This window comes from Acinonyx jubatus, chromosome E3, assembly GCF_027475565.1.
Source record: "Acinonyx jubatus isolate Ajub_Pintada_27869175 chromosome E3, VMU_Ajub_asm_v1.0, whole genome shotgun sequence".
NCBI lineage: Eukaryota > Metazoa > Chordata > Mammalia > Carnivora > Felidae > Acinonyx > Acinonyx jubatus.
Window position 1 is genome coordinate 25,453,638 of NC_069398.1, and position 17,126 is coordinate 25,470,763.

General features: G+C 46.1%; 1 protein-coding gene across 11 annotated transcripts in view; it reads left to right on the forward strand.

The window, feature by feature from the left end:
* Positions 1–17,126, forward strand: part of LOC106977528 (general transcription factor II-I repeat domain-containing protein 2B) — a 49,042-nt gene that overhangs the window by 17,102 nt on the left and 14,814 nt on the right. For all 11 annotated transcript variants that reach the window (XR_003414864.2, XM_027041886.2, XM_027041884.2 and 8 more), the window contains 8 exons: positions 755–893; positions 3,376–3,495; positions 6,339–6,522; positions 6,686–6,714; positions 8,448–8,502; positions 8,837–8,880; positions 11,833–11,910; positions 15,054–15,110. Coding sequence is in view for 10 of the 11 variants with exons in the window: in XM_027041886.2 (XP_026897687.1) it covers positions 755–893; positions 3,376–3,495; positions 6,339–6,522; positions 6,686–6,714; positions 8,448–8,502; positions 8,837–8,880; positions 11,833–11,910; positions 15,054–15,110 (706 nt within the window). In the remaining variant the exon portion in view is untranslated. The remainder of the gene's footprint in view (positions 1–754; positions 894–3,375; positions 3,496–6,338; positions 6,523–6,685; positions 6,715–8,447; positions 8,503–8,836; positions 8,881–11,832; positions 11,911–15,053; positions 15,111–17,126) is intronic.

A 17,126-nucleotide genomic window follows, 5' to 3' on the forward strand; every position in this document is an offset into this window, starting at 1 on the left:
ATAAAAATATGGCCTTCTCTGGGTTGTATGATGTTTATAGTATTTGCTTAGTGGATGCGTTTCATTTTTCTTTCCTGGGGGACTTTTCTTATTTAAAAAAAATTTTTTTACCTTTATTTATTTATTTTTTTGAGAGACAGAGAAAGAGCACCAGTGGGGAGGGGTAGAGAGAGTGACACACACACACACACACACAATCCAAAGCAGGCTCCAGGCTCTGAGCTGTCAGCACAGAGCCGGACACAGGACTTGTACCCACGAACCATGAGATCATGACCTGAACCAAAATCGGACACTTAACCGACTGAGCCACCCAGGCGCCCCTGTATTTTCTTTTTTAATTGAGTAATCTCTATGCCTAACATGGGGCTCAAACTTACAACCCTGAGATCAAGAGTCTCATGCTTGAGGCACCTGGGCGGCTCAGTCGGTTGGGAGTCTAACTCGTGATTTTGGCTCAGGTCATGATCCCAGGGTCATGGAATCGAGCCTTGTGTTGGGCTCCGTGCTGTCAGTGCAGATCCCGCTTGGGATTCTCTCTCTCCGTCTCTCTCTGCCCCTCCTCTGCTTGCATTCTGTCTCTCAAAATAAACATTAAAAAAAAAAAGTTGATGGCTTCAAAAAGGAAAGTTAAAAGAGTCTCGCGCTCTACCAACTGAGTCAGCCTGGCACTCCTATATTTTCTGCTTAAAGCAGACCTCTGAGGCTCCGCAAAATCTGGTGTATAATACTTCATTCTTTGTTTCTATTTCAGTGTAAAGAATTGGCCAAGTCCAAGGCAGAAGTGGCCTGCATCGCAATGTATGAGACAGACGTGTTTGTCGTTGGAACCGAGAAAGGACGTGCTTTTGTCAACGCCAGGACGGATTTACAGAAGGATTTTGCAAAATACTGTGGGTGTTAACAGTTTTATCCTTTGTATTCATGACTCTTAAAATACTTGCAGGGAAGACTTATGTAATGTTTTCTTTTACAACAGTCTCAGCAGGGGCACCTTGGTGGCTGTTGGGTGGTTAAGCGTCTGACTTCGGCTCAGGTCACGATCTTACAGCTTGTGGGTTCGAGCCCCGCATTGGGCTCGACAGCTCGGAGCCTGGAGCCTGCTTCAGAATCTGTGTCTGCCTCTCTCTCTGCCCCTGCCCTGCTCGTGCTCTGTCTCTGTCTCTCTCTCTCTCTCTCTCAAAAATAAATATTAAAAAAAACCTTTTTTAAAAATAGCCTACACGTTATCCTGAAAATGGTTCTGATACGTCTCTTGACTTGGCATACCAGCGAATATCTGCTTAACACTGATAGGTCCAAGAAACATGGTCAGTGTATTTTGTACTTTGTCCTCAGAGGCACCCTGGTTTTATAAAGTAAATTTGAGGAAGTAAATTGTCTTTGATTCCTAAAATAAACCCATATTAAAATAAATTCTTATTTTACTTGTTCCCAGAAGAAAGGGAATAAAAAAACCTCTGGGCTCGTCAGGTGGTCCATTGAGTTAATAACCATTTTCTCTTTTTTCGCTATGGGACCTTCAGAGCCTTTTGTCTTTTCTTTAACGTTTGTTTATTTTTGAGAGAGAGAGAGAGACAGAGTGCAAAGCGGGAGGGATGGAGAGAGAGACACACACAGACTCGGAAGCAGGCTTCAGGCTCTGAGCTGTCACTACAGAGCCTAGTGTGGGGCTCGAACTCACGCACTGTGAGATCACGACCTGGGCTGCAGTCAGACGCTTGACTGACTGAGCCAACCAGGTGCCCCTTTAGAGCTTTTAATATGTTACAAGCATCCAGCAGCTCTAGTGAGTGGATGTGGCCACGTGCAACAGAAACTAGTCTAGGATGTTAAAACCTACACCTTGTATAGCAACGATCTCTACCTTGGTAGGTCATCCACCTAGCACCTTAGTATTTTCTGGAACCAAGAAAGGAAAAAAAAAAAACCCACCAAAGTTATGAGAGGATGTAATGTCTTTAGGACTGTGGAGAGAGACAGCGGATGAATATAGCTGTAGATGTTTCCAAGGGTCATCAGAGGGAATGGGAACATGAATAAATATTTACATATGTCCAGATCATCAGTATGTATGTGAGGGAGAGAGGGATTGATTGATTCAGATTGGTTTCCAAGACCAAAATTATAGTCTCCACAATCAGGAAGATAGATTCAAATATGAAGCAATCTTTAAATAATACAGTAAGTGTATAATGGATGAACAGGAAGGGTGTCCTCAACTCATTAATGTCAGTTGCCAGATGGATGTCTGATCGTTGAGATCTAATTACAGACTTTTTCAAGTTTCCCAGTTGCATACTCATTTTTCAGATATAGGGCTATTCATACTTTCTATTTCTTCGGTGCCCATTTCAGTAAACCTTATTTTCAACTTTATTATTTTTTTTTAAAATTTTTAATGTCTATTTATTTTTGAGAGGGAGAGACACAGAGTACAAGCAGGAGAGAGGCAGAGAGAGAGAGAGGGAGACACAGAATCCCAAGCAGGCTCCAGGCTCTGAGCTGTCAACACAGAGCCTGACGCGGAGCTCAAGCTCATGAACTATAAGATCACAACCTAAGCCGAAGTCAGATGCTTAATACACTGAGCCACCCAGACGCCCCTCAACTTTATTTTTAACTTGTTAATTTCATGTACGTTGTCGAATCTGTTGGGGGAAAAAATGGTTTATAGTATTTGCTTTGTAATTTTAATGTCTGTGTTGATGTCTCTACTTTTGTCACGGTGAAGGTCCTCCTATGGTCACTTTCAGACCGTATAGCAAATAACATTTTTGTTATCATTTCCTTTGAACTACTACTATTCCCTGTGTTGAATTATTTATAGTTCTTTGTCAACAGATTCATTTCAGAGGTGACCACCATGTTATACTATCCTGTTCATCATAAATACCCTTTCTTGGGGCGTTCGGGTGGCTCAGTCAGTTGAACGTCCCAGCGTCAGCTCAGGTCATGATCCCATGGTCTGTGAGTTCGAGCCCCACGTCGGGCTCTGTGCTGACAGCTCAGAGCCCGGAGCCTGCTTCGAATTCTGTGTCTCCCTCTCTCTCTACCCCTCCCCCACTCATGCTCTGTCTCTCTCTGTCTCTCTCTCTCAAAAATAAATAAACATTAAAATTTTTTTTTTTAATGTTTATAAAAAAATCTTGTTTTAGGGGCACCTGGCTACCTTAGTCGGTAGGACATGTGAGTCTTGATCTTGGGGGTCATGTGTTTGAGTCCCATGTTGGGGGTAGTTTACTTATAAAAAAAGATCTTGTTTTATGTTTATCCATTTCCCCCTCTTTCTGGTATAATACCAGAAGTGTAGACATTGAGGGAATGTTCGGAACAAGCGCTTGAAGACTGACTGTGCCTGTTGCTTGTTTACAGGCATTGCCGAAGGGGTGCGTGAGGCCAGATCCCCATGTCCTGCGAACGGGATGCAGATCGATTCAGGAGAAACAGAAATACTCAGAAAAGCAGTTGAGGACTATTTCTGCTTTTGTTACGGTAAAGTTCACGTCACCCATTAGGATCGGCATAGGTCACTAAGGAGCTGGAGTGTTACAGATCACTTTATTGGTGTGACTGTTTAGATGCCGCTAACATTTAAAACTCTACATTCTCCTTAAGCCAAGAGCCAGGTCTTCAGGACCAGAGGGCGCCTTGCAGAAGACAGCTTGATCTCTGCTGGTCCACAGAAACCTCTGATTGATCAGCCTTCATTCTTCATTCTTTGCTTCCATTTGAGGGAGCCCCCACTGCAAGGCCAACACAATTGTACCTGACCCTTGAACCATGCAGGGGTTGGGACACCCACCCCCACTGCAATCGAAAATCCATATCTAATCTTTGACTCCCCCCAAACTCAGCTAATAATAGCCTACTGTTGACTGGAAGCCTTACTGGTAACAAAAATAGTCCATTATTACCTCTTTCGTATGTCATACGTATTACACAGTGTATTTCTGCAATACAGTAAGCTAGAGGAAAGAGTTATTAAGAAAATTGTCAGGAAGAAGGGCATCTGGCTGGCTCAGTCGGTGGAGCGCGTGACTCTTGATCTGGGCATTGTAAGTTCGAGCCCCACAATGGGCGTAGAGATTACTTGAAAAAACAAATTCTTAAAAAAAAAAAAAGAAACAGAAAATCATAAGGAAGAGAAAATACATGTGTAGTATCATGATGTGTTTATTGAAAAAAGTCTATGTATACGTGGACTTGAGCAGCTCAAACTTGTGTTGTTCAAGGCTGAACTATATTAAAGACATTCGCTGCTGGTTCAGGCACCAACCTCAACCTCATCAGTCTCTCCATGTACTCATGTCTTTTTTTTTTTTTTTTTAATGTTTATTTATTTTTGAGAGAGAGAAAGAGAGAGAGAGAGCACGTGAACAGGGGAAGGACAGAGAGAGAGGGAGACACAGAATCCAAGGCAGGCTCCAGGCTCCGAGCTGTCAGCACAGAACCCGACACGGGGCTCGAACCCACGAACTGTGAGATCATGACCTGAGCTGAAGTCAGACACTTACCTGATGGAGCCAGCCAGGCGTCCCTCCATCTACTCATGTCTTCCACAGGCATTAAGAGGGATTTTTCTTAAGTTTATTTATTTATTTAATATAATCTCTACACCCAATGTGGGGCTCAAACTCATGACCCCAAGATCAGGGGTCACATGCTCCATCGAGTGAGCCAGCCAGGCACCCCAAGATAAGGATTTTTTTAATGCCTATGCAGAATTTTGTCTCCTTTTATTATTAAAAAAAATTTTTTTAACATGTATTTATTTTTGAGAGACCAAGAGAGACAGAGCGCAAGTCGGGGAGGGGCAGAGAGAGAAGGGGACACAGAATCTGAAACAGGCTCCAGGCTCTGAGCTGTCAGCACAGAGCCCGATGCGGGCTCAAACCCACGAACCATGAGATCATAACCAGAGCCAAAGTCACACACTTAACTCACTGAGCCACCCAGGTGTCCCCTATTATTTTTTTTATTTGAGAGAGAGAGAGAGAGAGAGAGAGATAACATGTGCGCACACAGGGACAAAGGCCAGAGGGGTAAAAAGAAAGAGAGAGACAGAGATTGAGAGATAGAATCCCAAGTAGGTTGTACATTCAGCACAGAGCCTGACGAGGGGCTCCACCCCTCAACCCTGGGATCATGACCTAAACTGAAATCAAGAGTCAGATGCTTAACGGACTGAGCCACCCAGGCGCTCCCTGGGTGGCTCAGTCGGTTAAACATCTGACTCTTGATCTAGGCTCAGGTCACAGTCTCACAGTTCATGGGATTGAGCCCCAAGTTGGGCTGTGTGTTGACAGTGTGGAGCCTGCTTGGGATTCTCTCTCTCAATCTCCCTGTCTCTCTCTCCGCCCCCTCCCCCTGCTCTCGTGTGCCTGTTCTCTCTCTCAACACAAATAAATAAACATTAAAAAATGAAATAAAATCTTAAAAAAGAAAAGCTGGGTAACTCAATAACCATACAGGCGTTGGGCTTAGTTGTGACACAAGCGCCTGCCTTAGCCTCTCAGAGTCCTGTCATTTTTAGAGAGCATCACACGTTTATGGGACCTGCAGGTCCCTGTGAGCATTTGACTGCGGGGGACCTCGAGCCTAGGGGATCTCAGAGTCTCAGGCTACGCTTCTGAGAGAAATGGGGCTCCTGCACCTGGGGGCTGGCCAGCCAGCGCAGCACGAGTGACCCCGGCCCCAAGATGGTGACCCAAGGCCACGTTGACTCCGTAACTTCTCCACAGGCAAGTTGGCCTGAGTTGTGCAGAACCACATAGGGTCCTTGTGGACCTTCGGGTGGGGACTCTCATCCTCTTTGGGCACTGAGTAACCGTGGGGCGCCCTCTGCTGCCCTGGGTGCACCACCTACAACCGAATGGAGAAGACCTGTTATTTCCTCTTTCTTATGTGAAGATGTAAAGTAAAACGTCTCATAAGCTCTTCCTGTGGCCCTTTGGGAATTTTATTAACGGGTTATAGAGGACTAGGATGCTTCAGCTCTTACTGTGGCTTCAAAGCCGGGCATTGCCACCTGTGTTTCTTTCTTTTTTTGTTTGTTTTAAAGTGTATTCATTTATTTTGAGACGGGGGGGGGGGGGAGGGGCAGAGAGAAAGGGAGAGGGACCCCCCCCAGCAGACTCCGAGCTGTCAACACAGAGCCCAACGCGGGGCTCGATCTCACGAACTGCAAATCATGACCTGAGCCGAAACCAAAAGTCAGACGTTCAACTGACTGAGCTACCCAGGCGCCCTAGCACCTGTGTTTCTTTATTGCACTGAATGCAGCTGACAGGTAGGGTTTATGTTCGTACCATCTAATGATATCTCCCCTCTTCTAGGCAAAGCCTTGGGGACCACAGCGATGGTGCCTGTTCCATATGAGAAGATTCTGAGGGACCCAGCGGCCGTGGTTGTGGAGGGGCTTCCAGAAGGAGTGGCCTTTCAGCACCCCGAGAACTATGGTCTCACCACCCTGAAATGGATTTTGGAGAACAAAGCAGGGATTTCATTCATCATAAACAGGTGGCAGGCTCTATCCCCCTCATTAAAGCCTAGTTCATTTGAGGATAAATTGACAGCTTAATTTTAATTCGTTTGTTAATTATGTCCTCTTACACTTAGAAGTTGGTTATTCAAATGTTTAATCTGTCTTTCATGTCGGGTAATAGTATCGGTTTTCTTGCAGACCTTTCCTAGGTCCAGCGAATCAGCTCGGTAAGTGACAGCTTCTCATAATCGGTGACTGCCCTTGGCTACTAAGCCAGTCCTGCTTTTCTTTAAAAAAAAATGTTTTTGTTTTAATGTTTCCTTTATTTTTGAGAGACTGAGAGAGACAGAGTGCAAGCGGGGGAGGGGCAGAGAGAGAGGGGGAGACACAGAATCCAAAGCAAGCTCCAGGCTCTGAGCTGTCCGCACAGAGCCCGACGCGGGGCTCGAACCCACGAGCTGTGAGTTCATGACCTGAGCTAAAGTCAGATGCTTAACCGACTGAGCTACCCAGGCACCCCTCCAGCCCTGCTTTTCTTACTTGAAATGCAAGTCTGGTACATTCTAAAGCTTGTGTGTCTCTTGCCTGCTCACCATGGAGGAAGTAACTTCTGGCACCCCGGGGTGGGGGGGCCGTGCCTCTTGTGGGGTGCTCAGCTCAGGGAAGGACACACCCCGACAAGAGCTGAAGGGATTCTGCTCCCAGGTCTCAAGCCGGCAAGCTCCCACGGCCAAGCTCCTAGGTCTCAAGCCGGCAAGCTCCTACTGCCCACAGAGGACAGTAGGCCTATCTTGTCCTCAAGTCCAGGGTCATGAGGATGCTGGGTCACTTGATAGTCCTTTGACCCCCAGCCACAGGCCGAGCATTGTTGGGTTCAGGAGTGGATGGAGGAGGTATGGCCATTTCTCGTGCTTCTGAGACTCACGGTCTAGAAGGAGCAAGGCTGTCCAACAGAGAACCAGGGGTGACCCGAGGTCTCCCCAGGATGCCCGGCGGAAATCCCGGGAGTCCTGGGGAGGGTTTAGAGTTGTATGATCAAAGGGGCTTTGTGGAGCCACCGGGTGGCTCTCAAGCCGAGCAGGGTCTCAACATGTTGCTTCTGCCGGGAGGCCCATCCACGTGCCCAGGCAGAAAGCAACGTGGATGGGTGTTTGAGGCCGAGTTTGAGAACCCGGGGCCCTTCGTAATCTCCTCAATTTACGGTGACGAACGGACCAAAAGAATAGCAATTTTTCCAGAAGCGTTTAGAGACCCACCTCTGCCCACTTCTTATTTTCCCAGATTATTAATCTGGAACATAGCTGGAAACTGTGGGCCGTACCTGTCCTGGAGAGACCAGGTCTGTCTAAGAGGGTGCTGTGCTGAGACTACCTAGGTACAGAGACAGGATGTCCAGAGAGGGGTGGGCAGAGTTCACGAGGCGCACGCGGGAGCGCACAGGGCTTGGGCTGCTCACAGAGCCAAGTCCGTTTCCAGAGCAATGGAACGTTCCCAGAATTCCCTAGCTTATGTTGAAGGGGAGACCTGAGGGGGAGGGGCGGCGGGTGACTGGGCGACGGTTGCCCCAGACGGCTTGTATTTTCATCATAGAACAGTAATAGCCGCACCCGCTAATTCATTGCTTCCGGCATACCGGGCATGGTTCTGCGTTCTTTGCATGTTTTAATTGATCCTCACCCAACCACCATTTTCAGATGAGGAAACTGAGATCCAGGAAGGTTTAGTGGCTTGCTGGAAGTCGCTGCGGCCCCTGTCTACTCCTCAGCCCCCACTCTGCCCACACACACGGCATGAGGACACGGGGGCCGCTTTGAATTGGTCTCTCCCCACTATTATTCTGTAAAGGCCTGGAGCTGGAGTTCTGTTCTCTCTGTATTTACTTTCACGTTACGTGCCTTCGAATGGTGTCATTTTCAAGGTGCAGAAAGGGGCTAGTGTGTGTCTTTTTACTCCTGCACAGGTGGGTCTTTGGTGGTCACGGATGCTAAGAGATCGGTGACGTCACCAAGTGAAAGGTAAGGGAAATAAAAAAATCCACATCTAACCCCAGAGTGTTAGTTTTTAGACCATGGAAAGGTTCCCTTGTTTTGTTATATATTCTTTATTCAAAAGGATGTTTGAGGTTTTAAGACTATGTTCAATGGACTCCTTTAATGGTATAACAGATTATTAAGAACATTAATGTTACATGAACGAGTTAGTTTTGCGTTGAGCTGGATGGCGGGCAGGGGAGGTAGGACGGCGTGGAGCTCTGGAGATTGGGGGGTTTGAGTACAGTGCTTCTGGATCCCCATGGCCACGTCTCACCCCGGCCGGCTTGTCTTGACAAGGGTTCCCTTCTCCTTGCAGCTGTGGCCCCATCAGTGTGAAAACTGAACCCATGGAAGATTCAGGTACGTACACGGATGCTTATAGAATCGAGCATTTGGCAGATTATCATTTGACCCCTTTCTTTTGTTTTACTTCTAAAACATGGACTTGCAGTAAACTAAGAATGGGGGACAGGGCGCTTCCTCAACTTGGTTTTAAAAATCTACAAAAAGCCGAGTGAGAAGCTAGAACCTTTCCCACTGAGGTCAAGAACGAGGAAGGATGTCCCCTCTTGAGCTTCCTTCCAGTGTTGTACTGAAAGTCCTTGCTAATGCAATAAGACAAGAAAAGGAAATATAGGGCACATAGATTGGGAATGATGAAACAGAACTGCCTTTGTTCACAGATGACATGGTCATCTATAGAGAAAATCCTGGGGAGCCTGGGTGGTGCAGTCGGTTGAGTGGCCGGCTCTTGATTTTGGCTCAGGTCATGATCTCACGGTTGTGGGATCAAGCCCCGCATCGGGTTCTGTGCTGAACGTGGAGCCTGCTTGAGCTTCTGTCTCTGTCCCTCCCCCTGATCACTCTCTCTCTTTCTCTCTCTCAAATAAAAATAAATGTTAAAAAAAACCCCAAAGAATTGACCAATGAAAGGGGTGGTGGTGACTAGGGCACTAAATAACCTCAATAGGGGCCTTATCCCTGCCTTCCCCCACTCCTTAAAGAAAGAAAAATGGCATTGATTAGAGGGGAAATGTTAAAACGTCAAAAAACTGTTTTAGATGCAAATGCTTGAGGGATGGGAAAAGCTTTGAAAGCATTAAAGGTGCAAAGGTTAGAAAACTTAAAGTAACCAAGTACATAAAACCAAAACTCAAAATCCAAGTTAATAAAAATGAACACAAGCTGGGGCACCTGGCTGGCTCAGTCGGAGGAGTGTGTGACTCTTGATCTCAGGGTTGTGTGTTCGAGCCCCATGTTGGGCGTCGAGCTTACTTTAAAAAAAAAAAAAAGAAGAGCCATGCAGTCGGTTAGGCGTCCGACTCTTGATTTCAGCTCAGGTCATGATTTCACGGTTCATGAGATGCAGCTCCCCGTCAGGCTGTGTGCTGACAGCACGGAGCCCCCTTGGGATTCTCTTTCTCCCTGCCCCTCCCCTGCTGGTGCTCACTCTCTCTCTCTCTCTCTCTCTCTCTCTCTCTCTCAAAATAAATAAACTTAAAAAAAAAAAAATAGGTCTCTTTTTGTCTTTAAGCTCTAAACTGAACCCGGGGCTTGAACTCACAACCCCGAGATCAAGAGCTGCACACTCTTCCGACTGAGCCAGCCAGGCGCCACGAGGCCTCTTTTGTTGATGCTTCCTTTTGGAGATGTGGTTCAGTTTAGACAAAAATGTGCTCCCTACTAACATGACTCTCTACCTTGGATTTCATGATGCCATTCAACTCGCTTCCAGCTGCCGGACGGCCCCTGAGAGCCTCATTTCTTGTGATATTTCTGCACCCCTTGCTACACAGAACAAGTGTCAAAATGGTTTTGAGTTTCAAATTTCTCTCTTTCTCTCTCTTTCTCCCCAAAACAAAGGGGCTTCAAACAATGATTAGTCTTTTTTTTTTTTTTAATGTTTACTTATTTTTGACAGAGAGAGAGACAGAGCACGAGTAGGGGAGAGGCAGAGAGAGGGAGACACAGAATCCGAAGCAGGCTCTAGGCTCTAAGCTGTCAGCACAGAACCCGATGTGGGGCTTGAACCCACAAACTGTGAGATCATGACCTGAGCCAAAGTCAGATGGATGCTTAACTGACTGAGCCACCCAAGCACCCCCAAACAATGATTAGTCTTTCTGGCAATTCCACACATTGGCCGGGCAGCTGTCTGCTCCCAGGTGACCTCGCTCCTGGGTCCGAGGCCGCTGGGAGAGCCTGGCCTCTGTCCGCTTGGTCTCACATCCCCTGGGAGCCCGGGCACGTTCACATGGCCACTCAGTTCCGAAGCAGCAGCTCAGACGCACCTGCACTCTTCAGGCCTCGGCTCGCGTCCTGTTGGCCAACGTCCCATTGGCCAAAGTGAGCCATGAGACGAGGCCCAGCTTTACAGGATGGAGAAGTAGCCTCCACTTCTAGAAAAGAGCAAGAGAGACATTGCAGACAGGCATGCACACCGGGGTGGGAGAAACCTGTGGCTCACTTTGCAGGCCACCACACCTTTCCCTGATGACGGGTTTTGGTTTTACTAACAGTTCCCCCAGGTTTTGAAATTTTGAAATTCATGTCATTGTCGTAGGTAAGATTACACGTAGCCACCGAGTGATGTATGGAAGGCTTGAATCACTGTATTGTACCCCGGAAACTGATACTACACTGTGTGTTAATTAACTGGAATTTAAATCCAAGCTTTACAAAAAAGGGGGGCGCCTGGGTGACTCAGTCGCTTAGGTGTCTGACTTCGGCTCAGGCCATGATCTCGCGGTTCGTGAGTTCGAGCCCCGTGTCGGGCTCTGTGCTGACAGCTCAGAGCCTGGAGCCTGTTTCAGATTCTGTGTCTCCCCCTCTCTGCCCCTCCCCGCTCACTCTCTGTCTCTGTCTCTCAAAAATGAGTAAATGTCAAAAAAATTAAGAAAAAAAAAAACCTTAAAAAGGTGACATGTGCAAATGCACATCCCATTGGAGAAGAATATTTTACCGTATTTTGCATAAACGCACGTATGTACGAAGCCTCCTTGAAAAGGAAAATGTTCCCAAACTGGGAACCAGACCTTCTTCTTCCCTTCTTTCCCTCCCTCCCTCCTTCTGTTCCTTTCTACATCCTTCTCTCCTTCCTTCCTTCTTTCCTTTTATATTGATTTTATAGTGTTTTGGTTCTGTTACTTGTATTGTTATACGGGAAAGCCGACTGTTCGGTGTGTGAGCCCCACGTTGTTTTGCTGGCGATCACGTTGCCCTGTTCATCGAGGCAGAGCCTGGAACTGTCCCAGCCGGTCCTAGTTCTCTGTGGCCTAACACGCGATTTTATGATTTTCATTGCTTCCAAAGGCACGGCACTGAGAGCGACGGCTGTGTCAGTCAAGAAGGAGTCAGAAGATCCTAATTACTATCCGTATAATACGCAAGGTAATCCCATTTTATTTTCATTTCCTTCCCCAAATGTTGTTTGTGACGGGAAGTTTTTTTGTCGTATTTTTAAAAATTAATTTGTTGTGAGAGAGAGGGAGATAGAGAATCCCAAGCCGACTCCACACTGTCCGCGCAGAGCCGGACGCGGGGCTTGAACTCGCAAACCACGAGATTGCGACCTGAGCCGAAATCGAAGAGTCGGACGCTCCACCGGCTGAGCCACCCAGGCGCCCCCGAGATGAGAAATTTTAATTAGCTCCCATCTGGAAAACGGGCCGAAGCAATACGTTTACTGGGATGTAGCATACTGCCATTTAAAGCAAAGCATTTTACGGTTAGGAAATAGATCCGTGTTCAGCCTAAATCCGCGTGCTTCGAGGCAAATGTGAAGACAGGTATCCTGGTGCGTTTTACTTGAGCTGGTCTGTTAAGTATTCTTATTTTGCATGTTCTAAAGTATGTCCCCCTAATCCTTTGCTGTCCTGTCTGTCCCCTAAGCTACTGAGAAAATACCGAAAGATCAAGACGTTCAGATACCCCGTTCTTAATAATATTTGGTTCATTGATGTCATACAAGTTAAACGGCGGAACAGCAGACACTGATTAGCTGCTAGGCGGTCTATGCACTCGCCTGGCTTGGTCCTGTCCCCAGAGACCGGATCCCTGCCGGACCCCGGCGTGGTACCAGTTTGACGACGTGGTGTTGTGCGGGGACGGTTCTAAATCCTCGACCGAGACCAGGTTTGAAGCGCTTCCTACGAAATCTTAATTTTGAAGTTTTCCTGCAGCATGACAGAGCTCTGTAACTTAGACACTTTTTTCAGAATACCTGGGTGGCTCAGTCAGTTGAGCCACCCCCTCCTGGTTTTGGCTCAGGTCATGATCTCAACGGTGTGTGAGTTCGAGCCCCACGTTGGGCTCTGTGCGGACAGAGTGGAGCCTGCTTGGGATTCTCTCTCTCTTTTTCTTTCTCTCTCTCTCTCTCGCTCTCTCAAAATAAACAAACCGCTTTTTTCAAAAACTCTGAAGACCAGTGAAAAAGTGTCCATTGTTGCGGCACCTGGGTGGCTCAGTCGGTTGAGCATCCAACTTCGGCTCAGGTCACGACCTCACTGCTTGTGGGTTCGAGCCCCACATTGGGCTCTGTGCTGACAGCCTGCTTCCGATTCTGTGTCTCCTTCTCTCTCTGCCCCTCCCCCACTCACACTCTGTCTCTCTCTTTCTCAAAAATAAATAAACATTAAAAAAAATTTTTTTTAATAAAATACTTAAGGGGCGCCTGGGTGGCTCAGTCAGTTAAGCAGCCAACTTTGGCTCAAGTCATGATCTCATAGTTTGTGGGTTCGAGCCCCATGTCGGGCTCTTTGCTGACAGCCCAGAGCCTGGAGGAGTGGGCTTCAGATTCTCTGTCTCCCTCTCTCTCTGCCCGTCCCCCACTTGCGTGCTGTCTCTCAAAAATAAATAAACATTAAAAAAATTTTAATACTTAAGAAAAAATTTAACCAAAGAATTGCAAGACTTGTACACTGAAAACTATAAAACGTTGTTTAAAAAATTAAAGGAGATCTAAATAAACGGAAAGATATTCTGTGTTCATGGACTGTAAGACTTCCTTAAGATTGTTATGGAAATTCAAGGAACCCGGAATAGCCAAAACAATCTTGAAAAAGAACCGAGTCAGAAGACCCACATTTCCCGATTTCAAAACCTACTGCAAAAGCTACAGTTATCGACTGTGGTCCTGGCATAAGGTTAGACAGTGGATATTCAGTGGAATAGACTTGAGAGCGCAGAAATAAACCCCTATCTTTATAGCCACTTGATTTTCAACAAGGGTGCCAAAACAATTCACTGGGGAAAGAATAGTCTTTTCCAAAAAATGGTACTAGAATAACCAGATTTCGACATAAAGATCCATTCGGACCTCTACCTCACACCATATACAAAAACTAACTCAAAATGGATCAAAGACCTAAATGTAAGAGTTAAAAATTCTCATGCACTTAGAACTCCTAGACGCAGATGGTTGTGACCTTGGATTAGATAATGGTTTCTTAGCTAGAGCAGCCAAAGGAAAAAAATAAATTAAACCTCATTAAAATTAGAAACGTGTACTTCAAAGAACTCTATCAAAAAAGGAAAAAGGCCACCAATGGAATTAGAGGAAATGTTTGCAAGTTATATATCAGATGAGGATATCATATCCAGAATAAGAACTGTTTTAACTGAACGACGAAAATGCAAATTATGCTATTTAAAATGGAAAACGGGGTGCTGGCTGGCTCAGTCAGTGGAGCATGTGACTCTTGAGTTCAAGCTTGTGAGTTCAAGCCTCACCCTGGGTGTAGAGATTACTTAAAAATAAAATCTTTAGGGGTGCCTAGTTGGCTCAGTTAAGCGTCTGACTTCGGCTCAGGTCACGATCTCATGGTGCGCGAATTCGAGCCCCACGTGGGGCTCAGACCCTGGAGCCTGCTTCAGATTCTGTGCCTCCCTCTCTCCCTGCCCCTCCCCCACTCATGCTCTGTCTCTCTCTCAAAACCACAAATATTTAAAAAAAAAAAAGAAAAAAAAAAAGAAAAAAGGCTCTGAAGATCCCGTAGTGAAAAAAGGGGGCACAGAAAAACAGGATATGGAGTTGGTGACTATTGGCACCAGGGGAGGGCACATGGTATTTTGTACCATCTCTGCTTCTGTAGGTTTGAAACTTCTCCAAAGTTTCAACTTTTTCAACCACAAAAGACATAGAGAAAGGATCATTTGTGTGAATTTTATTTCAAGGAGTTGAAGTGTTTTTCATGTGCATTCCTGAGTGGGTCTCGAACCGTTTGGATGGTTTTAAATGGATTCTTGTTTAGGGAAACCTGGGTGGCTCAGTAGGTTAAGCGTTCAGCTCTTGGTTTCGGCTTAGGTCATGATCTCACAGTCGTGAGTTCCAGCCCCGTGTCAGGCTCTGTGCTGACAGTGCAGAGCCTGCTTGGGATTCTCTCTCCTCCTCTCTGCCCGTTACTCTTGCTGTCTCTGTGTCTCTCAAAATAAATAAGTAAACTTAAAAAAATTCTTTTAAATAAAAAACATACATGGATTCTGGTTTGCATTTTGCCCTTTTTAAATCTCTGTATCATTTGCTTCCCTTCCAGACAGCCATCATCCTTCTGGGAGCAGCGACGTAATAGACATGGAATTATCCCTGGAAGGTTAGAAAAGCCATTTTATGCTTTTTTCTTTTTTTTTTTTTTGGTTTTGTTTTAGTCTACAGTGTTTTGCAAAGAACACAGTCTTTGAAACACCCATGACGCATGTTTGAAACTAAGGCAGCTTCCTGGCATGCCTTCTTAGAAAACCAGATGAGTCTTAGCCCTAGAATGTGGCTCTGGGAATCTGTCAGTCTCTTCCTTCTCCGACCTGTAAGAGATTCTACGTAAAGCACCTGGAGTAGAGGTCGCGTGGTGAGAAAACTTCACATCTGTGTCATTCGTTGCTTTATTCCATTTTCTCTTCTTCAATGGGTATACCAGAATTTTTTTTATTAATGTTTATTTATTTTTTGACAGACAGAGCATGAGCAGGGGAGAGCAGAGAGAGAGGGAGACGCAGAATACGAAGCAGGCTGCAGGCTCTGAACTGTCAGCACAGAGCCCGACACAGGGCTCGGACTCACGGACCGTGAGATCACGACCTGAGCTGAAGTCGGACGCTCAATTGACTGAGCCACCCAGGCACCCCAGTGTTGTTGTTTTTTTAATGTTTATTTATCTATTTCTGAGAAAGCACAAGCAGGGAGGGTGCAGAGGGAGAGGGAGACAGAGAATCCGAAGCAGGCTCTCCACTGTCAGCACAGAGCCTGATGTGGGGCTTGAACTCACTAACCGTGAGAACATCATGACCTGAGCCAAAGTTGGACACTTAACCGACTGAGCCACCTAGGCATCCTTGTGTGGTCTTTTGTTTTTGTTTGTTTGTTTGTTTATTTTATTTTATTTTATTTTATTTTATTTTATTTTTAACATTTATTTATCTTTGAGAGACAGAGAACAAGCAGGGGACAGGCAGAGAGCGGGGGAGACAGAATCCAAAGCAGGCTCTGGGCTCAGAGCTGTCAGCACAGAGCCCAACGTGGGGCTCGAACCCACAAACTGTGAGATGACAGATGCTTAACCAACTGAGCCACCCAGGCGCCCCTATTTATTTATTTTTGATGAGGGTCGTACAGAAAGGGAGAGGGAGAATCCCAAGCAGACGCGGGGCTGGAATCCATGAACCACAACATTGTGACCTGAGCTGAAATCAAGAGTCGGACACCTTCCGGACTGAGCCACCCAGGCGCCCCTGTGTCATTTTTAATAGCTTCTCTGAGGGGCACCTGGGTGGCTCAGTCAGTTGAGCGTCCGACTTCAGCCCAGGTCATGATCTCACAGTTTGTGAGTTCGAGCCCTGCGTCGGGCTCTGTGCTGACAGCTCAGAGCCTGGAGCCTGCTTCGGATTCTGTGTGTGTGTCTCTCTCTGTCTCTCAAAAAAACACGAATAAACATTAAAAAAATTTTTTGTAAAAAAAGATAGAGGAAGGCCTACATGGGAATCCGGGTAGAACTAGTATGGAGTGAGAATCAGAGAGATGGTCACTGGATATTGGCCTTTGAAATACTTTGTTTCTGAAGAGATTTTTAAGTATTTTTTTTTTAGTAATCTCCCCACCCAGCATGGGATTCGAACCCACAACCCCAAGATCAAAAGTTGCATGCTCTACTGCCTGAACCAACCCACACCCCCAAGAGGTTTTTTATTATTATAGTACAGCAGGAAAACCATTTATGATAGACCTGAATTCGTTTGATTTGGGTTTTTTTTTTTTACCTTTTTAACTTAAGATTCAGAAAAAGCTGCAAGAACAGTCAGAGAGGTCTGGTGGGCCTTCACCTGTTTCCCCCCAAGCATTACGCGTTCCATTACCATAGTCCAATATCCAAACAGCTGATTTGTTTTGCGTCTTTCTCCCTTCATGAACAATTAATGGAAGGTATTTTTTTTTTTAGTGTTTATTTATTTTTGAGAGAGAGACAAGAGTGCTTTCTTTGATCCCTGTGATTCCTGACAACAAGGAAATGCTATGGCCATAGGAATTCCATTAGATGGACATTCTGTGTCCCCTGATGTGGGTAACCGGGTATTGTGTTATAAGATCTGAGAGTTTCTTCTCTCCCCTTAACCCTTAT